The sequence below is a fragment of the Passer domesticus genome, chromosome 6 (genome assembly GCF_036417665.1).
Source record: "Passer domesticus isolate bPasDom1 chromosome 6, bPasDom1.hap1, whole genome shotgun sequence".
NCBI lineage: Eukaryota > Metazoa > Chordata > Aves > Passeriformes > Passeridae > Passer > Passer domesticus.
This window is the reverse complement of record NC_087479.1, coordinates 48494154-48520364: the sequence shown is the minus strand read 5'-3', so window position 1 is coordinate 48520364 and position 26211 is coordinate 48494154. Positions and strand designations below refer to the sequence as shown.

Here is a 26211-nt window from a genome sequence, read left to right as displayed (position 1 = left end):
TTCTCAAGTTACACTAAATTTAGAATTAGCCGCATTTCTGCATTTTGATACAATTATAAGCTATCCTCTCCACTTTTAAGTCTTTTCCCGCATTCAAGAGATAACACAGAGTGAAAACCAAGAATTAAATAACCACGGAAATCACAACATCATATTTTTCCTAAGCAGCACATATTTTAAAATAACTTCTTATTGAGTTTAAAGCTTAAAACTGTACATTGCTTAACAAAACTCCAAACCTGTTACACTGCACAGGCAAGTCCCGGAATTGCTAAGTAACCTTTAGGATTATTAGCGGTCCCATAAATTAGGGAACTCCCTCCCAGAAAAGCTGTCATAGGGGAAATTTACATTTCCTCTAAAGGAAAGCGAGCGCTCACTCTCACCAGGCACTAGGAAAAGGGAAGAGACACATTTAGCCAACGAAACTAAAAGTTTTTCTTCTAAATTCTCAAAAAATCTTAAAAACCTTAGTGGCCACTTCTGCCCTGCCCGCTCTCTGCCACATCCCGCCCGTGTGGGGCTGAGCCGCGACACCGCGGGATTCGCCTCCCGTACCCGGAGCACGGCGAAGGATCGGAAGGGACAGAGGAACCCCGCGAGCCCCTTCGCAAACCGCGGGGAGGGGACGAGAGCCGAGCCCCGCCGGGGCACAGGAAGCGCCGCTCGCTCCTTCTCCCTGCTGCCGACGCTCCCTCACGGCGCCCCGCGCGCTCCCGGTGCCGCTCCCGGTGCCGCTCCCTCACGGCGCCCCGCGCGCTCCCGGTGCCGCTCCCGGTGCCGCTCCCGGTGCCGCTCCCTCACGGCGCCCCGCGCGCTCCCGGTGCCGCTCACGCCGCCGCCTCCAAACAGCGCGCCCACGTGACCCGCGGGAGGGCGGGGCGGCGGCGCGCGCCCGCTCCGCGCTGCATCACGCGCCGCCCGCGCGGGAGGAGGAGGAGGAAGCGGCGTCACGCGCGCGCACCCGCCCGCCGGCCACGTGACGCCGTGACGCGCGCGGCGCCCCCTCCCTCCCGGCGCGCGGGCCGGGGCCGAGGGGAGGCCCCTCCCCCGCAGCGAGGCGGCGCCGCCGACCCGGGAGCGGAGCAGGACGGGCCGCCGGGGCCCACGGCGGGCGACGAGCGCGGCCCGCGCGGACGGGTGACGGCGGGAAACGGGCCGGGCCGGGCGCGGCGGGGATGGGGGCGGGGGGGCGGCGGCGGTACGGTTTTACTGCCGCGTAATTGCCCCCTCCGCCCGCCGCCGTCATGGCGACGGGGGAGCGGCCGCCACGTGACCGGGGCGGGGGCCGGGAGGGGCGCCGGCGCCACGTGACCGCCGGGGACGCGCGGCCTCGGAGCCGTTCCCGCGTCACGTGGTGCGGGCCCCGCCCCCGGCGCCCCGCGGCCCGTTCCGGTCACGTGCCCGCCCCGCCCGCCCCATGGCCCCGGCGGCGGCCGCGGCCCGACCCCCGTAGCGCCGCCCGCGCTCGGAGCAGCTCCCGCCGCAGCCCGCACGGTAAGAGCCGCCGGCGCGGGGCGCGGGGCAACGGCGGCGTCGGTCAGGCCGCGGGGCCCGATCCGCCTCACGGATCCGCGCCGCCCCGGCGATCCGTCCCCGGGGGCGGCGGGAGCGCGTCGCGTTGGTGCCGCGGCGGCCTTTGGCCTCCCGCGCTTCCTTCCTGCCCGGCGGGCGTGTGACGGTGGCCGGGCCGGAGCCGCGGTGAGGGAAGGGACGAGAGGGGCGGCGGCAGCGCCGATCTGCGCTCCCCGGGGGGCGGCGGGGACGCGGCAGCGCTGCCGGGGGCACCGGGCTGCGCCCCGGCGCTTGGCCCGGCGCGGGCGGCAGACAAAGAGGAGCCGTGGCAGCGCCGTCCCCGCCGGGACCCTGCGGGTGTCCTCGGGCCCGTGTGGTGGCACGGTGACATCCCTCCCGGAGCGTGGGTGATGCGGATCGGGGCAAGGCCGGGCTGGCCCCTCAGGACCGTGCATCCCTCCCGGTGCAGCTGCCGCTGACAGATCGCTGCCACCCCGCGGGGCGCTGCTCGGCCCGCTCCCGGAGCTGGCAGCGTCCCTGTGCCGCTGCGGGTCAGACTGGGCCATTGGCACGGATATTCCATGGTTCTGCTGCTGCCTGCGGGGAGCGGAAGGCCAGCAGCAGAAAGGGCTGCATTGATCTGTCAGAGCTTGCCTGCCAGCCCGTGCCCACCATGGCCAAGTCAGGATTATTAAAACCTGCAAACGTTTCCTTTATTTCTGCTCAGAACTCGACATAACCATATGGAAAGAGACTGAAGTGCTGGTAACGGAGAGTGTTCAGAACAGGTGTTGTAAAAAACAGAAATGAGAGGTACTGTATCTTGAGATAAGAATGGTTAGGAAGATTCCCTGCAATGGAGGAAAGATAGCTGTTGGAATTTGATGGTGTTTCCAGAAGCTGTTTGCTCCCACAGGGCTGGGAGGGGAGGGCTTGTAGGTGGATAAGCACACAGAGCATTTCTTTTGGTCAATGCCAACACTGAAGCTTCCTGATAGACCTTGCCTATTGTAAACTGCAGCTGAAATTAACATCCCCAAGACAGGCCTGATGACACGTTGTACCTCATTGTTAAGGCTTCGGGTTGATCCAAGTGCTTTTAGAGCTGTTGACCAAGCTCTGTTGCTGGGGAATTTAAAATGAATTGTCTGACCTTCCTCTTCTGCAAGGTACTTGAACCAGCCGCTGAAGAACACTAATGCTGTAGCAGGTTAAAATTATCACTTAAAGCCACAAAATAGCAGCATTTTTCTGTGTGCATGTGGCAGTTCTTGCCCTGCACAGCAGCAGTGTGATCATCCATAGTACTGATTCCTGGGAGATTTGGATGTTAAATGTAGAGGTTATGAGATTTGGGCAGGCACAAGTACATCATTGATGGCTCTCTGCTGCATAGTAAGTCTTACATGCCCCAAAAAAAAAAAAAAAAGCTGAGCTGTGTACTGTGTGTGCTTTGCTTAGCAAGGATGTAACCTTCCCTGTAGGAGACAGGGAATGAAATCTTGAAGCAAGATTCCTATTTTAGAATTTTTCCTGTACTTCTTGTAACACGGAGCCATTTTGTTTCCATTAGTGACAGACTGTAACCTTCCTAAATCCCTATTATTAATAGGGTTTTTTATTCTTTCTGATGTACTGTTCAAAAGACAGCTCAGGGTTTTCTCCATTTTGGGTAATGCTTACTGTGCTTGTGAGTTGTATCATCCCACTGCCACTGTAAATTACTGCAGGAAAAAGGAAGTACAGCAGTGACAGAAAGAAGAACAGCATGAGCCATGTGCTCACCCTCCCAGAAGGAGGAATGAGCCACTTGCGGGATAATTGTGCTCTCACAGATTGCACACTGCAGGGTACTAGAAGGGATCTAAAAGAGAAGTTGGTAGCTGCTGATTCTTTGCTTCTGTAGTTGAAAGACTGGGTGTAGGTAGGTGAAATGGTGTGGTGGAAAAGCAGAGCAGCTGGCATCAGAATGAGCCTGACTGTGGAAATGCTTTCCTTTTTCTTGCTGTTCTGTACAGGTTGAATTCCTTTGTGTTCTGTGGCTTTGCCTCCATTGCATTGGATAATAATGACCTTAAAGGACTATAAAGTAACAAAGGGAGAAAAACATCAAATCCCTAGTTTTGCACATAGTGAGGTTTCCAGTCTCTGAGAGTCTGTGGCCAGTGCCTTTTTCCAGTAAGGATAAGGTGCCTGTGAGACTGCAGACCCACAACAGGAAACTACATAAAATGGTTGTGTGAATAGCACTGAAAGGGAATAGTGCTGCTGGGAGACTGTAATGGATTATGCTAGGGAACAGTCCTGAAATCATGCCATGCAGTTTTCTTTGAGGAAGAAGTATTACCAAGGATGCTGTGAATGTGGCACAGCGTGTTCTGGTGACTGCTGCAGTGGTGCTGATGTGAAACCCCACATTCAGCTCAGCATGACTGAACTTTAGCAAAGCCTTGGATGGCTGGAATGGTGAAGGAGCAAAGTGTAAGGGCAGAGCCCTTTTGCCATTTCATCTTTCCATCTAGTGTGTTACTTAACTCATTGCACAGGAGCTTGTAAGACTTCTGTTGAAGAGAATGCTGTGCTGCTGTCCAAATTGTCAGAATAAAATGTCTTATGTTGCTGCTGGTTGGTGTTGGTTTTTTGGGGTTTTTTAAGAAAAAAAGAAGTATGTGAATTTAAATGCTTAGAACTACCATTTTGTGATACCTACTAATAGTGTGATAGCAGATGCAGGTTACAATCTGAACTTCAGCATGCATCCCAGCAAATATTATAGGCATTCTGAAGCACATGCAACATCCATATTAGCATTGGAAAAATATTATTTTGCATATCAATAGTAAAGTTTATGATACACAAAATACAGCAACTGGACATACTAAAATTTTTCATCAAATATGTACATTTTTTATAAGTGTACCAACAGTAAGCGTGACAGAGTGTAGTAATACTTGCCATATTTTTTATCTCTTGAAAAATTTAAGGCTGTAGGGTGAACCTGGAGAGAGGAATGATAGTGACTGCTGGGGAGAACAATGTAGCAAGTACCCAAAGTCTTGTTGGTTTGAGACTGCTGACAGAATTATCATTGTGCTGTAGTACATGAAGAGTTAGTTCCTCAGACTCTGGAGGAGAGGGACTGGCCAGCTGCAGTCAGGTGTACAAAACACTGTTCAAGCCTTGGGCAAAACCCACCACAATAAGAACACCTGAGTCTTTAGCCACCTTATCTTTAGCACAGTGAACTGAAAATCCATGATTTTTCACATACCTTGTATCCTCCCCTTTTCTGAAATGACTTAGCATCTGCCATTCCCACTGAAGAAGGGAATTGCTGCCAGTGCCAGGGAAGATTTGGAATTCGTTATTGCTTAGCTTCAGTATTCTTCTGAACTAGAAAAAAACAGTAAAAGGACAGTAAACCAGGAAAATTTAGTTATCAGTTTAAATGTAAGATTTGTGGGTCTTTTAGTGGAGCAAAAGCAGTATCAGCAATGTAATTAGATGAATTTTTTAGGTAGGTGAGAGTATTTTGTTTAAATAAATTTGCTGATTGCACTGAAAGAGGGAAGCACATTTATCTGAAATACTCCCAAAATGATATAGGCACGAACAAGTAAACGTGGGCTGCAATACTTTAATATAGATAGGAGTAGTGAAATAGTTACAGCACAGCTAACCAGCTCAACTCTGTTTTTAACAGCTCATTGTAGCCACAATGGCAACTTCATCTGAAGAAGTGTTGCTGATAGTGAAGAAGGTGCGTCAGAAGAAGCAGGATGGGGCCCTGTACCTGATGGCTGAGCGCATTGCCTGGGCACCCGAGGGCAAGGACCGCTTCACCATCAGCCACATGTATGCAGACATCAAATGTGAGTGAGCCCTCAGCACTGCTGCCACGGCTACCAAATCACACAAAGCTCACCTGCCCTGGAGTGCCAGCTGCTGCTGCCTCGGGAAGGTTGCAGGGGTCTGGAGCTCTGGCCAGGCTACTCTGTAGCAGCAGAGATCAGGACTGTGGTAAAGTATCACCAGCTTAAGGATGCTAGGACACAACTTCTGTAGTCTCCAGATGTTTAACTTACATCTGCTGCATTTACTGTTAACTTCGATAAACTTCTGCAGTAAATTGAACAGAAAAAATAATCTATGCCATATGCTTGTAGAGGGAAGGGTGGGAGGAGGATCAAGGAAGCATATAGGATTTTCAGTCTAACACAGAAACTATCTGGCATGTCATCTGTTAACAGTATCTAAAGCTGTTTCGATTTTCATGTAAAATGAACTCAGTTTTATTTTCTTCCAACAGACCATAGCCTCAGAAGTGTCAGCTTCTGTAGTTTGGCCTAGCTGGTAACATTCTGAATTTGCTGTTGCAACAGCAGAGTACTTGCAAGTCAAAACTAAACAGTAGATGTCTATAGCATGCTGCCTTTCTGGATCCAGTTAGTGCTCATATTTCATGTGCTCTAATGCCAAAGAAGGAATAAAAAGTGAATTGTGTGTGTCACTTGGTAATGGTTTAGTGATTATTGCTGTTTAAAGTGACATACAAGCACTGCAGCATGATGAAAAGTGTGTGATGAATCAGAACTAAGATGATATTTTCTTAAATATGAAAGTGATAAGAAGTTTAAAAGCCTTGTTCACCTATAATAATCAACTTTGTGAAGGTTTTATTTAGCTATTAACTTACACTTAAGCACCTTGTATTTTAAATATGTACATGTATAGGCGCTAAAGTATTTTTAACTTAGATGAAAGATGTGCTTTTTGTCATCTGAAGTAAAAAAAGTTGAGATGTTTTTGTGAATTTGCAATAGAGAAGGCGATTTAGTGTTTATATGGTTCCTGTCTCCCACTTGCTTTAGCGAAAGGGCTGACATTAAAAGTTAGATTAGTGCCATTTGCAGTGCTTCACTAAAGTCACTACAGCACAGCAGTCCATAAGCATAGGTGTTGCAGCCTCTGCTCCCTCTGGTTATGAGAATGGAAGCAGGAATTGGATTCTTCTTATGAGTCATGAGGGTGTAGTAGTACCCTGGAGGCATTGGTGATTAACTTGGAGAGCACTAGTGGCTAACTGCACTTAGCTCACCACTGGAAACTGGGATCCAGATGTGCTCCTACCCACCCTACCTTTGCTTTCCTACCATTGTCCTTCTGCAGGAGCTGGGCCAGCTGCAAAAACAAAAGGGGGTGCCTTTCAGTGGATCAGTTCCTTGGTTCAGCTTTTTGCACAAACACTAGCAATCAAACAAGAAATGCAGCAGGAAGAAGCAGAAAGGGGGAATGAGGTCACCTTTCAGCAGCAGCCTGGATTGCTTCCAGGTTAGAGTGTCCAGGTGATGACAGCCTCATTTGCAGCCGTTTTCTAATGGATGCTGTGGGGAATGCAAAGATGAATCAGGACTCCTGAGCAGGAGCTGAAGGATATTAAGCAACAGGCTGCTACTGTGTCAAGGTGCAGGGTTCAAACTAATTCAAGGGGAAGACTGACTGTTCCATTTTCACAGCTGCAATTCACACGCAGGATAATGGTATTTAATTGGATGATGAGAATAACTGCTTATAAGCAAATACTCTAGGGAAGACAGTTTCTTGTATAATCTTACTGTCTGTCTCTCTGTAATCTAGGCCAGAAAATCAGTCCAGAAGGTAAAGCTAAAATTCAGCTGCAGCTGGTATTGCATGCAGGGGACACAACCAACTTCCACTTCTCCAATGAAAGCACAGCAGTGAAGGAGCGAGATGCGGTCAAGGATCTTCTTCAACAACTCTTGCCCAAGTTCAAAAGGAAAGCTAATAAAGAACTTGAGGAGAAGAACAGGTAAAGGGATAGCAGCATAAAAATCTGTTGGTTTTCTTCTGTTAGCTAACGGTCATGTATTTCTGTTAACAGTTGTTGTTATTTCAACATCATGAATGACACAGCATTTGTTTCCCTAGTAAAAATCTCCCTGCTAATTTCAAGGCAGTTCCTTGAGACTTGCATAACTGTCACATGTTGAGACTACACTTGTGTGCTTAGTGACACGTTCTTGAGGTGTAAAGGCAGCCAGTCTGGCTGCCACCCGGTCTTTCTTACACAGCTATGAGAGGAGAGCACCCAACTGGCAGCCTGTCTCTTTAGTCTTCTTAAATATATGTGTATCAGTTAGAAAAGCTGCTTGAAAGATTTTTTTTTCCTTTTCTGGAAATTTTGTGGAGCCTGGGGTTTTTTTTTTCCTCCCCATAAAGCCCCATTGGCCCCTCAAATCTTTCCCAATGTTTTATAGACTACTAAATTGTTAGGTATTTTCATGCATCTCACTTGAGAGGCTGCAGTTTGTTATCTGGCATACAGGATGTTTACTCTAAGAAATTGTTTGAGAAGATGTTGAGGGTCTAAGTCCTTTTCCCATATGGGCTCTTGAGATACATTTCCTTTCCTTTAAAATGTTTGTGTTAATCCAATCCCTGTGGCGACAGAACTCTTTTCTCTGCATCTCCCCTGACAAGTTTCACTTCATTTTAGTGTCTGCTGTGAATCCTGTGTCTATGGCTTCCATTTCCAAGGGCTCTTCTAGCTCTGAACACAGATTTTTCAAAACGTGAGAGCGTTGCCTCATGGGACAGACTGGATCTTAACAAGGAGATTTCCCAGCAGAAGGGCAAGAGCCCTTGTGCTGGAGCTGTGACACAATCAGGATTAACTGGTTCCAGTACTGCAGCAACCACTAGGGTCTGCAGCAGTGCAGCCTGCATTGGCACAGTTCCCATACTTGTTTCTTTATGCTATGTGCCTTTTTTCTGACAGTATTGGTGCCGAGAACACAGGCAGTCTTAGCTCTGAATCTTTGCCTACTTAAATGGAGTTTACAGCATCACACCATGAAGTACCAGGAGCTTTTCTAGTTACAGAAAAGCCAGAATCCCTGCAGCTTTTCCAGTCAAGAGAACAAACTCAGACATAGTTTGTTCTTTTGATTGGAAGCCCAAGTCTGGTGATGGGGCTTCATTAGCTTAATTGCAAAAGATAAGGCAGAAAAGATCCAGCCTGTTGTGGGAGGGTACAACATCCAGAGTCCCCATGGCACTTCCTTCATTTTTTGATAGGTGGGAGTTGAGTGCGTACCAAAATTCCAAGCTTTAATGAAATAACAAGAATAACAGACTGCTTTCAGCTGCACTAATTTGTAAGAATTGCCACTACTCCATACGTGTGACAATAAGAAAAACTGGAGAAACCCTGCTGGTTACAACATAATAATCCTGTCACAAAGCTTTCGCTTCCCACCTCATCCTACTTCATCCTTAGAGCAGCTAAAGGCTGTCATTCTGTCCAGATTGCAGTTTATCCATGTTCATCCCTAGACCATGTATCCATAAGACTGGGTTTTTTTCATTGTTTGCAATTGATCAAGACCCTGAGGTACATGCTAAAGGCTGGTGAGGTAATTGGCAGAACATGAACACACATGCATGCTTCCCTGAAAATAGCCCGGTGGGTATCCAGTATGGTACACAGCTGTAAAAACAGCTGCTTAAGCGTGAGTGAAGATTCAGGTGCAAAGTCTTTGCATTTTGCGTAGTGATACCTGATATGTGGATGATAACTTTTGTAAACATTGCTCCCTGGTGGAAGTAGTGACACGGAATGTGTCTCACACTTGTGCTGTGTCTGATTAAGGGATGAAGATCCTACTGCTACCACAGAAACATAGATGAACAACCATTGGGGTAATGTGTTTTAAGGAATCTTATCCCATACATATTTTGTGATCTATACTCTTGCCCTAGAATAGAGATCTGTAGCTACTGAATTTTAAGATCTTAAACCAAGAATTGGACAGTGCCGAAATCTCCTTTTTTTATCCCTCATCATACTTTTGTTATGGAACAGCAAGAATATTCATTGTGCTTTTACAGTTCAGGAGATTCCACTCCTGGTCTGCAAAGACACAAAAGCACCACAGAATATTTTAGGACAAGACATGAATCCCACATTAACTTTTTCTTAGGCATTACTGTTTTCTAACTTTTGGTGTTAACATCCATTTCTTACGTCTTTTCAGACAAGCAGTGCTATTGACATTGGTTGTTTACACAGTCTTGTTAAGAAATGCACAGCATTTTGAAAGAGAAGTTGGTTTCTGTTCCTTTTGTGAACTTGTGTTAGTTGTGGAAATACTAGTGATTTATTCTGCATGCTTCAATTCTATTCAATACATTCTTTTACCAGAATGCTGCAAGAAGATCCCGTTTTGTTTCAGCTCTATAAAGACCTCGTTGTGAGCCAAGTAATCAGTGCTGAAGAATTCTGGGCCAACCGTTTAAGCCTGAATGCAGGGGATAATTCTGCAGCACCTAACAAGCAGGATGTGGGCATCTCTGCAGCATTCCTGGTATGTTGAACATTTAGCTTATAGGATTTTAGAGCAAACAAATTGGTGAAAGTGAGAGTTCTGCTCGTGCACTTTATTCCCATGTACATGAATGTTGTATTTTCCTAGTTACTCAACATCTCTCTGCTATTCCAAGTGTAAAGGAGAAAAAAAGGTTTCCTGCTAATCTGGAACCTCAACATTTTGTCAGTTTAAGATGCCCAATTTGAACTTTAAATTGCCAATAGGCAGATGGCGTTTGTACTGCTGCTCTGCCTTCTGTAAAATAGGAGTTATGTGCATATATGGTCACTAGATTAATTTATTGAGCTCATACATTTTAAAGAGTGTATCTGTGACAGCACTGACATGCATAAATGAACTTTTCCACATAAGGGTTTTATTCCCTCCCCAGTTTTTTAAACCAGTACATGCTTTCAGCTACTTGAAGAACAACTTGTCTATCTGGAAGTTCATTTTCTCTCTCTTTTTCTCTAACTTTCAGTTATTTTACTCATTTGTAGAACCTGTGCTTCAGTAAATTCAGTGCAATCTAAAAGTAATCTAGGTACAACATCAGATTACTCACACAGACATGTTTCTGCTTCTGCTACAAAATTCACAGATGGGACTCTAGATGGAATCCCACTTCCACCTTTGTAATGACTGTGCACACAGTGGATTTGGGAGGGAAAGAGGAGGTAGGAATTGTTTTAATTTAGCTGCTATACAACCATTTGGGTTCCCCCCCCCCCGCCTTTGGAAATAGCTGAATCAGTTGCCAAACAAATTTGATTGCTCTGATTTCCTGTCTCCCATTATTCTTACATCTTAATGTTAAAAAAAGAGACCACAGTGAAAAGTAAACCCACCAAACCTTCAAAACTGAAGCGTGCTTAAACCAACTGGTTAAGTTTGTGTTCTCTGCATTTGTGAAAAAGATGTCTTACATATTTGTGTGTCCCAATACAAGTTAAATCTGACTGGCTCTGCTCATAATGCGTGTTAGCCTGGGAAGAAGATGGTACAAAAGCTAGACTTGAGGTACACAGGAAAAGGAGGAAAAGGCAGCAGCCTGTGCAATCATGTACTTTTCCTGTTCCTGAGAACTGGACAGAGCACTTGCCTCCTCCAGAGCTTCCTAAAGAGATCACGGAGATCTAAGTTCAAAGTTCTGACTAAGACTAATCCTCAAGCTTTAAATTCGGTGTTACTTATCAGTTACACTAAGATGTTTTTAGTATACAACTATGTATACTTATAGTATAAGGGAATAAGGTGTAAGAGCCATGAATCCTTTTGTCACTTCATTGTAGCCACTGATCATTCACTAGGTGAATTGTTGAGTGAACAATAAAATATGAGGCATATACAGTATGCTTACTTATTTTTACTTTGACACAAAGATGAGCATAAATTAATTAAGCATACCTTGTTTTGACCAGTGGAATGCACTTTGCTTTCTAAAGCCTGCAGTCTACTTGTTAAATCATCCCTTAAATGGCAAGTATAATAAAGTAATTCATGTTTGCTTGTTCATTCCTCATTCTAAAATACCTATGTACAATCAAATACATTATGGATTACTGGAGGAAGAAGATTATTTTACCTGCAGCAGACCTTGCTTGCAAGATGCCAGTTCTTTTCCTTCTCCAGTTAGAGACAGCATCCAGACATGACTGTTTTTCCCCTGTGTGCTTTTTCCCAGGCTGATGTACGGCCTCAGACAGACGGCTGCAACGGGCTGAGGTACAACTTGACTTCGGATATTATTGAATCCATATTTCGGACATACCCTGCAGGTAAGAGCAGTGTTTTGCATACCAAACACATCCATTTAAGATTGGTCTATTTGCTGTTTTACTGTAGAAAGACTAAAATGTTCAGCTGAGATTTTATTAAATGAAAACATTTTAACTTGTGTTGACTTTTTGTTTCTTAAATTGTGAGTAAATGTTTGACATCCATGACACTCTCTTACTCAGTGTTCCAGTTAATTGTTATTTTTCATTAAATCACCTTTGGGAGGAAAAATAACCTGTTTCCATCATTTCCCGTCCACTGTAATGAACACTGGCACTGATTCATTTTGGCCCCTAGTGTGGGGGTAATTCAAGAGTGTTCAGGCCACTGTTACCTGTACTTTTCAAAGTTTTATAGGCATAAATGAGTACCTGTTTAGTCATGCTTAACTACTGCAGTTCCTTCCATTTAATGGGAGTGAATGGAGGCAGCCAGAAAGCAAGGAAGCCTTCAAGGAAATGGTGATATAAAATACCATGTTAACATTTGTGGAACAGTTTGTAATTGTTCTGGGTTTTGTTCACAGTAAAAATGAAATATGCAGAGAATGTTCCACATAACATGACTGAGAGGGAATTCTGGACACGATTTTTTCAGTCTCATTATTTTCATCGGGACAGGCTCAATACAGGCTCAAAAGACCTCTTTGCAGAATGTGCCAAACTGGATGAGAAAGGTAAGCTGGTTGTCTCTGAAAACCACAGATGGTCACGGCAAGTTAGCTACAGCTTTGCCATTCTGAGCATGTTTCATAGTGAGAGCATTTCTTTGAACAAATTAGCCTTTGGAAGGTGGCAGCACTAGAAGTAAGCTTTACTACAAATTCCATAACATGCCATCCTGGTAGATTGATTATGTGCCATCAGGTACTATGGAATAATTCTGTGTATGCAATAGGTTTTATTTTATGGTATGTGCACAATTTACAGCAGGTACAGCTTTTGTTATAGATGGGGTTTTAGTAAATGAGATTCCTATTTAGTCCAGATTTTCCAGAGGAGTTGTCATTCTTGTTCTCTGTCAGTCTTTTTAATCTGAAATTCTAAAACATTATCTGACTCAAGTTTTTTATGAACTTTTGAGATAGGTTTGTGATGATAGAGAAATGTGGAGAGCTGGGATCACTTACCACCATTCCATAATATGTATTGAAAGCCTTCTATTGGGAATGCAAAACCCTTCACAAGTCAAAGCTATCACCAGATATAAACTGTCATTCTACCCAGGCAGGGCAGCAGAACAGTGCCAAAATTAGAATAAATGCAATTTTGGCTTCCCAGTTCCCACTACTATAACTGCATCTCAATTTATTTTTTTAATCCGTGTTCAGTGATGTGTAGAAGTTGGTGAAAACTGGGCTAATTAGTAGGAAGATGTTTTTGAGTAACTTCCCACATTTATTGCTTATTTTAAATGGAACTTTAAAAAGGGTTTAAAGTTTTAGTCCCAGTGTTATTTGGGCCTGTGCAGAACCTCTGTCTTCTTTTAAAGATTGAATATAACCTAATGATCCCATAGTTATGCTCTTTGTTTAGATACAATTTTTAATGATTTTTTAAAATTTGTTTCACACAGGGTTAAAAGCAATGGTGTCTCAAGGAGTGAAAAACCCTCTGATAGATTTAACAGCTTTGGAAGATAAAACATTAGATGAAGTAAGTACTTGGGGAAACAAAACAGAAAACAAAATAAAAATCCAAAAGAAAACCATACCTCTTCCTTAATGAAATTTAAGTGGATCTTTCTTTTAAAACCACTACACTTGCTAATTATAAACCAAATCCCTGACTAGGCAGTTGCAATGGTTGGGTACTCAACAATTGCTACTGTTGTGTGTGTGAAGGGAAATGGAGACTGTGCTCATGGACCTGTGTGGTCACATCTGCCTTGGTGTGCAGGGTGTAAATACAGGACTTCCCTTCTTTAAATAATTACTCTTTCATTTGGCTTTTTAGTCTAAAGTGAACTCTTTCATTTTTTCCTACATTTTAAAGTCTGTGACAACGTACAGAAGAGTAGCACAAACCAGGAGAAAGTATTTGATTTGTTCTTACATTGAACTCTGCTACTTGATTCAGTCTAACTGAAGGACACTTTATACAGTGTTCTTTGTTTAGCTTCAAATACCATTTTTAAAAATACAACTAACTTGAATTATTACCTGCCTGCAAGAACAAGTTAAAACAATGATGTACCATGATGTGAAGTAACTCAGAGATGTGCTTTTCTGCAATTGATGTAACTATTAACTACAGCTGTTCAGTTGTAGTTAATAGTTTAGGATAGGTGTGTTTGAAGTGCTCTGCAAACTGCCCTGATTTGCTTTTGAGGCTGATTAACAGCAAGCATGAAACTGCCCATGGGGTAAAGTGACACCTGGCAAGTGGGGAACTCTGCCAGCATTTTAAGGCTTGAAGTTTTTTGAATTTTCTACTGGTATCACATCCTCCTGACAGGTATATTTTAGCCTATAGGCTGCTGGTGTCCCACTAGATGTTAAAAAAGCAGTCAGTAAAACAATTGCTGTCTTCCATGGTCTATAAAATTACCTGTATAAGACTTGTTACCTTCTCTCTGACACCTCTAAATTGCCAAGTGCTAGCAGAATAAAATAATCACTGGTGATTTTTCAAAGTACATAAGGAGATGGTGGGGCAAAAGTAGGAAAATGATTCTCTGGATGATGATGATGCAAGGGAGGTGGATTCCTGACTCAAGGGAGAACAGAATTGTCCTGCTGCTCTGGGGGCCAAGAGGGAATTAATGTTGTTTTCTTTGTAGGGCTATGGTGTTGCTTCTGTGGCCTCTACATCAAATGCCTCAAAGTCTGCTAGGGAAAGCAGCAATGCTGCCATCATAAAACGCTTTAATCATCATAGTGCCATGGTCCTTGCAGCTGGCCTCAGGAAACAGTAAGTTTCAGTGCTGTGTAATATTTTTGCAGTAAATTTTAAGGAATTTCCAAAACAAAAGCACATCTTCAGTTATTCATACAACCTTTTAATTTTTTATGAATTAATTATTTTCCCTTAAAAATGAAAATACCTTTAGGTTTCATTTTACTTTATAGAAGTTTTTCAGAGCTGTTTGAAATTCTGACTGCTGTTTTTAACTGAGTTATTATATAAAGCAGATTAAAAAGAAAAGTATGGCTATGCCTTAGATGTCTCGCCCTGGTGAAGGCAGCAGAAGCAGTGGAGGTGAGGTCTGGTGCAGGGAGTTCCTATTTCCTGCCTTCCAGGAGCAGGCCTGCTGAGGCTTCCTGCAGTGTGGCATAGGTGGATCAGAGGAAAGACTCCTCAGGTGCAGTACCCTGACCAAAACCACCTGTCAGGTCATCTGCTCTACAGCTGCTTTATGGACAACCAGCAAGGATTGCTACTCTACCCAAATCCTACAGACCTTAACTGTGAGAGGTCTTACTTAATACTTGCTTCTGTTTAGCTGGGCTCTCTCACAGTTTTCTTCTGTTCTGCACAAATTGAACCCTGCACCTTAAGCAATCTCTTCTGGGCAAAGTGTGTTTCTGTTTCTCAGTTCAGAAAGGCACAAAGGATAGGTCTCTGGAACAGTTGTATTGCAGGGCTCCCAGAGCTCTGCTAATACCTGGTTGCATAACTGTGTATACAAAGTGTCTCTAGTTTAGCCATGATTTTGCTGTGTCCCACATGCGCTGTTGGCATGCTGCTATTTCTGAATAGAGGGACCAGCATCTTCCCCTGCTGTTGAATTTTCCCTGTGAGAAACAGGGTTAATGTGAGGAGTTGGTTCCTTCTGTCTCTACACCAACTGCTAGAAATTAAGTCATAAGGGGAGAAAAGTATGTGAACATGCATATGAAGTTTTTGAAACAGATGTATTTACTTTGTCTCTAGCTTGTATCTTAAGTTTCCTGTGAGGTGAATTCTTCTTAATGCTGTTTCTCTATTTTAAGAGAAGCACAAAATGACCATTACAGTGAGACCAGCAGTACGGATGGAAACTCCAGGGATTCAGATTTCTTTCAGCCACCACTGAAAAAGGTATAAAGTTAGCTGATGTGGTTCTAACTGAATGGAACTGGAAGCTCTGTCTCTTAAAAAAATTGCTGAAAGTTCCTTACTTGGTTTATGACACATCTGAAGTAAAACTTTTTTTAGCCTTGTTTAGAAGTACATAGAATAACAACCTGACAGCCTGTAAGAAGCCTTGTTACCTGTGTTAGTAAACCCAAATAAGTCACATATTGAAGAATTGTGCTGTTTGTCTCTTCAGTAGTGCCCAATGAAAGTAAAAAATTCTAAGATGCTTCAGATTGGACTCAGAAATCTGGTTCTTTCCATTTGCTTTAGTTCTATTTTCGGCCCTCTTCCTCTTGTTTTTCTTTCAAATGCCTGAAAACTTCTAGAGAACATCCATCAGAAAAGGATATTGGTGTTCAAGCCCCAAGATTAACCTGTCAAGTGTGTTGCTTGTGGAGGGGATGATGAAACTGGCACACGACAGCCTTCATCTTAGTCAGAAGCTGAAGTGATGTTGAACCGAATGTAGTGACACCTGGTGCAATGAAATACAGGGCAACAGCCTGGTCTAGACTAGCCAGAGCAGCTCAAAGTGGAAGAGAGTACTGTAATTGCTATAAAACTGAATTGAATACTCTTCCTGGAGCTGACAGCCTAAACAGAAAACATCAGAGACTCAAAACCTTGTAGAATAGATGCGTTGATAAATGCTCGGGTAGTCTGACTTTCCTCAAAAGCTGCAAGTTTTGCTGAGTAGAAAATTATATAGCAAGACTGGAAGAAGTGTGATGAAAAGGAGAGTGAAAGAGTAGCAGGAGAATAGGAGACTTCAGAAATAGTTTTCTAGTTGTACAAAGTCTGATATCACTGTGCTGTTAGCTCTCACTGCTAATACTCCACAGCTCTACTGTCACCAGATAGCTTGGGGTAATTATTGTGGTTTTAGTCTTAGACTCCTGTGCACCAGCTATTAAATCATTAGTATTTCTGCTAATCTGGAACACATTTTTGAAGTGGCAGGGACTGCCTAGTTTTAGCAGAATCTGGAGAAAAAGCAAAGGTGCCAAGTCTTCCAGATGGCCCATCCTGAACAACACTGGGCATCACTCCCTCTGGCGGGTAGGCATGAGTCATTCCATGGGTTTTCTTTTAGATTTTAGTAACATTTCAGCTCAAACTTGATGCACCAGAAGAAAGCACTGGATGTATGGATTTGTGCCTTCATTAGTAACATGTATCATTATTTGGCTAATTTTAGGTAAAACTGCAGGAGGCCATTGAATACGAAGATTTATCAAAGAATAATAGCGTTAAAACTATTGCACTAAACTTAAAGAAGTCTGATAGGTAAGTTAAAATAATGCACAGCTATTTCAGCAGAGCCAGTTTATCAGGGCCTTCATCACAGCCCACACAGGACCAGCTGATTTAGTCCCTACTGTGCCACACTCAGGTGTGTTACAACTGAGTTTAGAAACCCAATATGATCTTTTGCATGAACCAGTTTCCCCTTAAATTTGTAGTTTTAGTTCTCATGTGTTTGGGGTAAGAAGGGACATCTGGAGATCATCTAGTCCAACACTCCTGCCAAATTCCATCTTACTTTTCAGAGGGTTAAGTCTCTCTAAGCCATTCTGGATGACCCTGACATGTAATTTCTGTCAAAGCCTAATAGAGCTCTCTTCACAGTTCAGTACGTCATTGTAGCTTTCAGTGGAAAAATGTGTTACATATGAAAATATATGGAATTACAAGAAAAATCCACTCCCAGGCAAAAAAGTGCAGTTGGGATAGTTTGGACTGCTCACTGGTCTAAGATTTTTCTAGTGGTAATCCTCCTGTTTTCTAAACTTTTGAGTTTGAGAACCACAGATGTAACATCAGAAAAGGAGCAGTACTACCAGAAAGTTCCACATGTGCTCCTAACTTCATTTAGATTAATTTCAGTTGAAGTGATGTGAATTGCTCCATTCTAATGATATTTTCAGAATTTGGTGGCAAGGGTAGCTTCTCTTTGGCAATATGATGATCACAGATTGAACACTTGAAGCCATTATTTGCTGCCATACCATCCCTAACCCAGCCTCTTCCCATGGGATAAAATATTGTACTTTGTCAATCAATAAAGTACTGGTAACAGTTGCAAAGCATTTAAAATTAGAAACAGAAGAAGAAGTCCAGGAGTTTTCTCTTGCTTTACTCTTACTAATAACACTTTTCCCTTCCCTTTTCTCACCTCACAGGTATTACCATGGTCCAACTCCAATTCAATCACAGCAATATGCAACCAGTCAGGATATAATTAATTCATTTCATAGTATTAGACAAGAAATGGAAGCATATGTACCCAAACTAACTCAGGTATGGAAGTATATTTTTAAAATGCCCCTCTTGATCTTAGCTTAGCATCTTGCTTTCTATAGTCTCATGTCTACTGAAGTTTCAGTTTTTCATGGTAAACTTGAATTATCTCCAATTTCTATTAACTGATTTATCTTACAGGTTTAGGTGATACCTTTTGAGCTGTTTTGTTTAAAATCTACCCTATAGGAAACTGGGTCATTGCTCAGTTATATTCTTCTGTTCCTGATTTCTTTTGAGGAAATGGTAAAGATATAAGGTGGTAAAGCAGGACAGTCATGCACAGGCCAGTGTATTCACCCACCATGAGAAGCTTGGGAGGTTACAGTCAGCAGGTTTTTAATTGAACTGGTCTTTTGCTCCTAAATGCACTTAGGCTGTCAGTGTGCTGTGGGCTGCAGAGAAGCTCTGTGCTGGCACCTGGAGGGCAGCAGAGCCCTGTGGCAAATCTCCCCAGGCAGCATCTGAACTTAGCTGTTTTAAACCTAGTTTGGCCCTAAGTAAAGCAGCCACAATTCTGCTACACTTCTGCAGTAATAGTAATACTCTTGTCTTATTTCAGAGTAAGTGCACAGCCTGTTCAAGGTCTAGGCAGAGAAAAGGTTATAATTAATTGGAGAGTTTTCACTGCAAACAAGCTATAGCACAAAATTCTGGAAAAGAGCAGAACCTGAACTTCCACGTATGTGTTCAACTAATCTTATTTTTAAAATAATTTATTAGAAAAAGTGGCCTGAAATATTTGTTCCCTTTCTCTCCAGGTTCTTTCAAGTGGTGATGCTGCCAGCACTATTGCAGTCCTGTCACCTGGAGGAGCACTTATGCAGGGTGGAACACAGCAAGCCATAAACCGTAAGCATTTGGGATGTCTAATGCGTTAATTGTATCCTGTGCATTGCACAGCACTAGCTGGCTTGCTGTTTCATCTCTCCCTTAAAATACATTACAGTGATAAAGGAAAGTATGGAAAGGTGTAGCTGAAGTAGTACTGTGTTACAGCAACAAAAGAAAAACACCAGCCACACCGTGGGGGTGGTAATGGCTACATCAGTGCTGAGACAAGTGAACAAGACAACATTTTACAGAAGTAGTGAAGGAAACACCTGAGAGAGACCAAATTGTCTCAGATGTGGGGTTTTACTTGTTCAGCATTGTTTTTTTTTTCCCTGGATTGTAGAATATAACATACTCTGTGAAAACACTTAAGGAAGCAAAGTGAAGATAATCATCTGAAACTAGGCTTTTTGAAGCCTGCATTTACGATTCACAGCTTGCTGTGAAAAAAAGACAACTTCCTTGTAGGCTGCAAGGGCAAATCATACAGCCTCTCCTTCTCACACCTCCATTCAACCACCCCTTTCCCTATTGTTATATTGCTGCCAGTTTGAGTTCCTGTCTCTAGTCTCACAGCAGATGAATCCCTGTTCTCAAGATTTATTACAGTTTTCTAGTTTTTCTTGTGTTGGTCTGAAAAGCAGCAGAAAATAATTCAGACAGCTGAAAAAGCAAGTATGAGTTCTTTATGGTACTGAAATAAAAGGAATCAGCAAGCAGTGGTGAGGCTCTCTTATCCATCCTGATTGACATATTGGGTGCTACACTTCACTTCTTTGAGCCTGACCACCACTTTTCTTTTAACAGCCTCATCCTAAAATTTGATATTCACTGTTCAGTTCACTGTGCTCATCCTCAGTGACTACTTATACTTTTTGTTTGGGGTTTTACAGCTGTGGCTCTTTCCTTGTTTTTGGAAACCCTGTCACCCTTTCTTCTTTAACAATGCCTGGGACACAATTCTTTTTTCCTGTCTGGATTTTTCGTCTTCCACATGCTGTAACCATATTGCCAACATAAGGCAGAGGGAGAAGTTTGAAGTACCCACCACAGAGTTCCTAACACTGTGCTGTTAAGGACAACCCAGCAGCAGCACCGCCACACTGTTAGAACAATACAAATATATTGCTTCTAATCCTGGATTAGGTTTAGTGTCCATTCTTTGCCTGGCATGGATCTTCCTAAATAATACACAAGCTTCCAAGTATAGAGCCATAAATAGCAGCTGACCTGATCTAACAGCTGCTGATAGTCTTGATCTAATTGCTGTGAGGCACCTCAGTGTCCCCTGCCAGCCAATCATTCTGTGACTGTGGTGGAAGTGCACATCGCTGAGCTCCTTCGTTAGCCTTAGTTGTCATTTTTCATAGGATCCTTTGAGTGATGTGAAAAACCTTTTTTTCCTGTTGTAGAGATGGTGCCAAACGACATTCAGTCTGAACTAAAACACTTGTATGTGGCAGTAGGGGAACTGCTACGACACTTCTGGTCCTGCTTTCCTGTTAACACGCCATTCCTAGAAGAAAAGGTAAGGCAGAGCTTCCTCTTATGGCCCCTGGTTATGATGTGGTTTAGAATGACCGTGGTTTATAATGGCTGTCACTACTGAAGTGTGGACCTAATACACATGCCTCAAATCTGTACAGTACTTACTCATCCCTAGAACTGAAAGTCACAAAATAACATGAAACCTTACTTTTCTCTGCAGTTCTGCTGGTACTACTACTTAAAATCATCCTTGTCCCTGCCTGCCTGTTAGCTCCCATTAGGAGCAGTAGCTGTTAGCCAGTTTCAAACAGAATGGGCAGCTCAGTTGCAGCTGCAGGGTTCTCATTCCAGTTTAAAACACAAAAACTAAAGCCTCCCAGCTCCAAGAAATAACCTCCACAGTGACAGCACAACCAAGTTTCCCTTATTCTTCTATCCATTGCAAAAATCACTGTCATACCTTCAGAACACACACTGCTTTTGAGAACTAAGTTGCCTTCAAGGACAGATGTTTGTCTACAGCCACGTCTATGACTGTAACTATTTTTATATTATTTTTGACTTCACATGGATAACAAAGATTAAAATTTGCATTCAGATACATTTGCATGTCTGCTGCAAAATGTGGCCTGAAAACCCAGTCTTTGCTTGAAACAAAAAATATTTTGTGAATATCTTGTATCTATTTATAGTGTTTATTAAGGAGGTAATCACAGTGGCACACTGAACTTATCTCAAAAATACAGAGAAGTGTTAGAGACTGATACTGGAATAACTTTCCTTCCTCAAACTACACAAAGTTGAAGTAGCCCCCAGAATTAGTTATAAGGTGTTTTGTTGGAGAACAGTTTGTTAAAGGAAATGAAACATCTGTCTTTCTGTAATTCTTCAGTATTGTAATACTGGTTTCTGTCTCTCTCAGGTTGTGAAAATGAGGAGCAACTTGGAAAGATTTCAGGTTACAAAGCTCTGCCCATTCCAAGAAAAGATTCGGAGACAATATTTAAGCACAAATGTAAGGGAAAAGTACTGTTTAATTATGTGGGTGCACATTAATAATTTCATTCTTAACTATGAGAGAATGATAGCTTTGTTACTTCTTATCCTAGGGTACTTTAATTTTTTTGTTGAGGGAAACTGGGTACACAGTTAAGCTGTTGTCTCTCCCTGTCCAATTTGCTGAGGGATGCCAGCAACTGACAAGAACTGTAACCTGAAATTACAGGAGTGATAGAACAGAAAGGGGAGGTCACATTTCATTTTTCACTTCCACCATGAAGTAGAACTTGAACAACTTCAGAACTCTCCCCCCATGTGAGATTTGAAGCAGTCACAGACTAAATACCAGAACAGAGAGCACAATGAGGTGTCACTTTGCCCTTACCTTTCAGTTCAGCAGCTCTCTGCACTGCTCACTCTATGAATATTTTGCAAGAGAGCCTCAAGGTCCTTTCTCTGACTTTAGCAAGATTACTGCTAGTGAATAAAAGCAAGAATGCACCTGAAAGGGAGGGGAGGGGATCTGTTTTAAGCAGCTGGGACAATGTTTTCTCCCTTTTCCTGTTTCAGTTGGTAAGTCATATAGAAGAGATGCTGCAGACAGCCTACAATAAGTTCCACACGTGGCAGTCCCGGCGCATGCTGAAGAAGACGTGAGGGCACATCCTGTACAGTCTGAGAGCAAAGCCTGCAATAGGGTAGGACTACAGCCTAGGTATGTGCAGATCTTAGAGTTGTTGCAGGAAGACCTGCAAGCTGTGGACTTCTGGAAACGATGCTAACTGAACTTGCACATTTTTGAAAAAAGAACTGAGATTAAACTTGAAAACTGGGGAGAAAAACAAGGAAGAACCAAAACGGAAGAGCTGAGGCGCAAATATATTTAAAAGACACTGTTTACTGCAGTTACTCAGGAACTGCTTTTGATTTGCATAAAAAGCTGCTTTCAGAAATAAAAAATTTAAAGAGGGTGTATTAATAAAATTTGTTTTTCTGTCTAATTTTTTTTAAGAAGTGTATGGCACAGGGTAGATCTCAAAAGTTTTTCTTCACTGGATTCTGACATTTTCTTGAATTCTGTTTGTACTTCCTGCAACAGTTTAACAATGATGTTTTAAAACATAGCTGAGACTGTTTTTGCTTCAAACATCTGGGAGAGTGTAGCTGTCAGAAGACAAGCTCCTGCCATATGTTTCCCCACCAATTGGAAGCAGGAGGCATTGCACTGAAAGCTGTTCATGGTCTGGGGTCCCTAAAGGTACACAGGGGCAAGCTTTTGCCTGAAGTCTTCGATTTTTATGCAAAAAATTTTCAGCCATCAGTTTTGCATGTTTCCTTTTGAGTGCAAGTGTGTGCTACTGCAATCTTTTTTTTTTTAAACGGTGGCATTTGTTCTGAGGAGAGAATGCATTTTTAAAAATGAAGTTAAATAAAGTTTCTTACAAAATAAGTCATTTATTTTCACTTCTTAGGCATTTTTTATTTCTTCTCCTAAATCTGTTTTCCTTCACCCTTCCCTTTTGACTATTATACTGTTTTTGGCGAATTGATAATCATTGCAAAGAGAAAAATGTGTTATTTACAGTGTCTATAGGTATTGGGAATCTGTGCCATACTTTGTTCTAAATAGAATCAGTTCACAGTTTCAGACCAACTTGTCTTGTATTAAATGTGACTTAAATGCAAAGTAACCCCCTTTTCTAGAATATATGCAGTTTAATGACAACCTTGTATTTTTTTGTCACTTTGACTGGACAACAGCCCAGTATGGGCTGCTGAACTTTTTTTTTTTACTTCAGATTAAATGTGACTGTTAAAGATGCATCTACTACAAAGACAAATCAGACTGACAATATGTATTCAAAGCAAGCACAGCAGTGTTTAGTACAGCAGAAGAAATTCCCCAAACCTGCATGATGGCTTAATACTACATTTTGGTATGATGCTAAAACATGGTAATATGATGTTGGGTGGATAATTATTGAAAATTCCTACAGCAGAAAAGATGTGTTGGTGTAGCCAAGTGGGTGCTTGTTCTGTGCTGCTGCTCCATTTATGCAAGAGGGGTTTTTTCTTTAACTGGTGCATGGAAGTCAGCGGCTTCTTTTGACCCTTTTCTTTCAGATTTCTGTATTATGCTATAATATTTTGATAAAAGCTGTGTTTCAGTTGAGCATCACTGTCTGCACCAAAGTCCTGTTCAGAACTGTGTGCATATTGTTCAGCCTCCTTCCCTGTGTGCTGCTGCAGACCCGTGCATGATCCCTGCTCTGCGCCGTCCGGGTGGTTCTGCTACCGGAAATTACTGGGCTCAACCACAGATGCCCACTGGTCTTGACAGGGTGAAAATGTCACTGGGAATAAACAGATGTACTACAGCATTTGGGGGATGAGGTGCACATCTTGTCAAGAGTTACCTCTTGTGAGAGCTAAACTTGCTCTAAAATTTAGGCTTAGGGTGTGGCTTTATGAAGCCGAATCCCCTTCTAAGTGCAGGCAGCTCCCAGAAGAAAAAGGGTAGTTTTGTTCTCCCCCGATCCAAAGCATTTGGTCTAGAAATTCTGGGGCCAAATTCCAGCTGTTCCTTGAAAGCTAGCACACCTTTCATCATATCAGAGGGCTACGGTCAAGAAAACAGGTCTGATTTACATTCTAACTGTGCCTGAAGCTATGAACAACACATTTAAATATTAGACTGCACTGAGACTTCATTTAAATCCTAGGAGAGTTTTGAATATGGAACTAATTCCCCTTTTTTCGAATGTATTTAATGCTCCTGAAAAGACTGGGCAAAATGGTTAACATGGTGAAAAAGTGTCAGTGCATCACAAGAACATGTTACAGCTCCAAGGACTGATGTTTATAACCATTTTGGGGATGGTATTACAATAGCTTTAAGTTATTATAATGGTATCAGGCTATCAAAATGTACCTTAATGACCAGAACTAGGGGGAGAAGGACTATGATACTAAATTCAACAGTTTTGCCTAGAGACTGTACAGGCAAGGCTGCTATGCACTTCATATTGCTTTTTCAGGTATTGTGGCAATAAGGCACAGGCCCCTCCTTAAGTAAAGGGAGGTAAATGAAATATTCTTTCTACATTGTGTTCCCCTTTTCTGTAGCATGGTCCAAAACACAGATTCATTCCTTAAATTTTGAAACTGAATCATCATGCATTATATTACTATTGGAATCTTTATACTGACTTGTATTTTTAATGAGAATTCATAAAACTTGTATCATTGGCATTGATCTAAGATTTGTAGAATAAACCCTACTGAATTCTGAAGTGAAGTCTTCTCTAATGCTTAGGCTGTGTTTTCTGATTGAATTAAATCCCTAACAGGCTCTGTTGAGGTCTAAATTGAGAGAACTGTGTAACTCGCTTAGCTGTCCCTTGGTGCTGATAGGTCAACAGCAAAGGGGTTACAGTATAATTATTGTCAAATTCTTTCATTTTCAGGACTTAAACTTCTGCTGCACAAGGACTCTACACCATTACTAGTGCTACTGTCCCTCTGTTCCCTATCATACAAAACCACTTTAAGTCTCCAGGGATTAGTACTCTGCTTGTTCCATATATTGATGCAGCAGCTGTTGGTTCCGGAGAGCTGCACAGGAGCTTGGTCAGTCACTCTAATCCAGGGTTTGCCAGTAATGGAGAAAGGATAATGCAGACACCAGCTCGTGCATTTCAGCAGATGAAGATACTTAGATGCACTACAAAAAAAGGCTGGGCTAATTCTCTCCCAAAAGCTCTCCCCAGCCAGGGACAGGAGGTGACAGCCTTCCACTTCAGCCGCCCTACAAGCAGCTTACATGTTCACAGGCTAGCCCTCAAGGCTGTCATCTGCAGCTTCCTAACGTGGCAAAGATCTCACCAGGGCCCTGTTGTGCCTTCCCAGATGGCTGAGTTTCTCTACCACTCTGCTTAAGATACTTTTTTTAAAGCTACAACTATTTTCCCTTACTTTTGTTGAAAGTACATCCTTAAAACTGCTAGGAGGTGATATGAGCTAGAAAGCTTTCCTTATCCTTACCCATACTCCTAAGGAACAGCTGCTTTTATCCAGAAAGTCACTTTAATAAACAGGGAAGGTAACAATGAGAAAAGCTTAAGATCCAGTTTTCCATTATCCATCCGGTTTCCCTTTCTTAAGGGCTTGCTGCCCAACCACCCCTGTGGCTTATGAGCCTTTGTATTGGAAGAGTTTTAGTATGAGCCATGATATTCTCTACTTGTTTCCGTGCTCTGTGTTGCCCTGCAGCAAGCACTGGAGCTCAGTCCAAATGGGACACAGCAAGTTTTTGAATAGCAATCAGACATCACTGGTGGTCTAACAGTGATCCTCAATAAACCCAGTGACACGTGTTCCCACAGCAGAGCTCAAAAGCCTGGGGAGCCATGAAATTACCTAAGCCAATCTCACACATGTTTTTCAGGCTACTGCATTTTCTCTCAGCACATCATCTCCCCAAAAGATAGCCAAGCCCTTGTCTGTCTGCTGACAGCAAGGGAGTTTGTTAACATCCTAGATGGAAAGTGCTGTGTGGGGCTTTTTTGGGGTGGAAGAGACCAGACCCAGAGGTGCAAGATGCAGCCAGCACAGCTGACCTGGCTGAAGGAACCAGAGGCCACAAATGAGAGCCCAGCCCTGGGCAGTGAGCACCCCACAGACCCCAGGTACCCTCAGTGAGGGAGCTCTGTACACTTACACCCTGCTCCCCCCAGCCCAGACTCTGCCAGTTCTCCTTTGTGCTGCTCTCCAGGCAGCTTTGGGCTCGCAGCCGGGTGGCAGAGTGCCACCACAGTGATGGGAAAAGTGCCTTCAGGAATGCA

The 26211-nt window shown here is 43.0% G+C and overlaps 2 protein-coding genes across 7 annotated transcripts in view; one reads left to right on the top strand and one right to left on the bottom strand.

The window, feature by feature from the left end:
* The first annotated feature begins 1012 nt into the window (after positions 1-1012).
* GTF2H1 (general transcription factor IIH subunit 1) lies at positions 1013-22817 on the top strand. Of its 2 annotated transcripts, none has more exons than XM_064425317.1 (15): positions 1013-1497; positions 5219-5387; positions 7153-7345; positions 9740-9902; positions 11590-11683; positions 12211-12360; positions 13260-13339; positions 14466-14596; positions 15619-15706; positions 16944-17032; positions 17929-18046; positions 18808-18898; positions 20293-20408; positions 21291-21383; positions 21938-22817. In XM_064425317.1, exons 2-15 carry the CDS (start codon positions 5234-5236, stop codon positions 22022-22024), a joined length of 1647 nt encoding a protein of 548 aa, XP_064281387.1. In that variant the 5' UTR covers positions 1013-1497; positions 5219-5233; the 3' UTR covers positions 22025-22817. The 2 variants fall into 2 exon arrangements, with proteins under 2 accessions (XP_064281387.1, XP_064281389.1); XM_064425319.1 differs by lacking the exon at positions 1013-1497 and adding an exon at positions 2194-2328.
* The window catches only part of LOC135303474 (uncharacterized), a 41235-nt gene continuing 19811 nt past the window's right edge, over positions 4788-26211 (bottom strand). Inside the window, exons 6-11 of one of the 5 annotated variants that reach the window (XM_064425344.1) lie at positions 11491-11677; positions 7131-8644; positions 6818-6899; positions 6655-6696; positions 5441-5634; positions 4788-4908 (exon numbers count right to left, since the gene is read on the bottom strand). The gene's annotated coding sequence lies outside the window, so the exon portion shown is untranslated. Of the gene's footprint in view, positions 6900-7130; positions 8645-11490; positions 11678-26211 lie in introns of all 5 variants that reach the window. The other 4 variants (XM_064425343.1, XM_064425347.1, XM_064425342.1 and 1 more) reach the window with 4 other exon arrangements.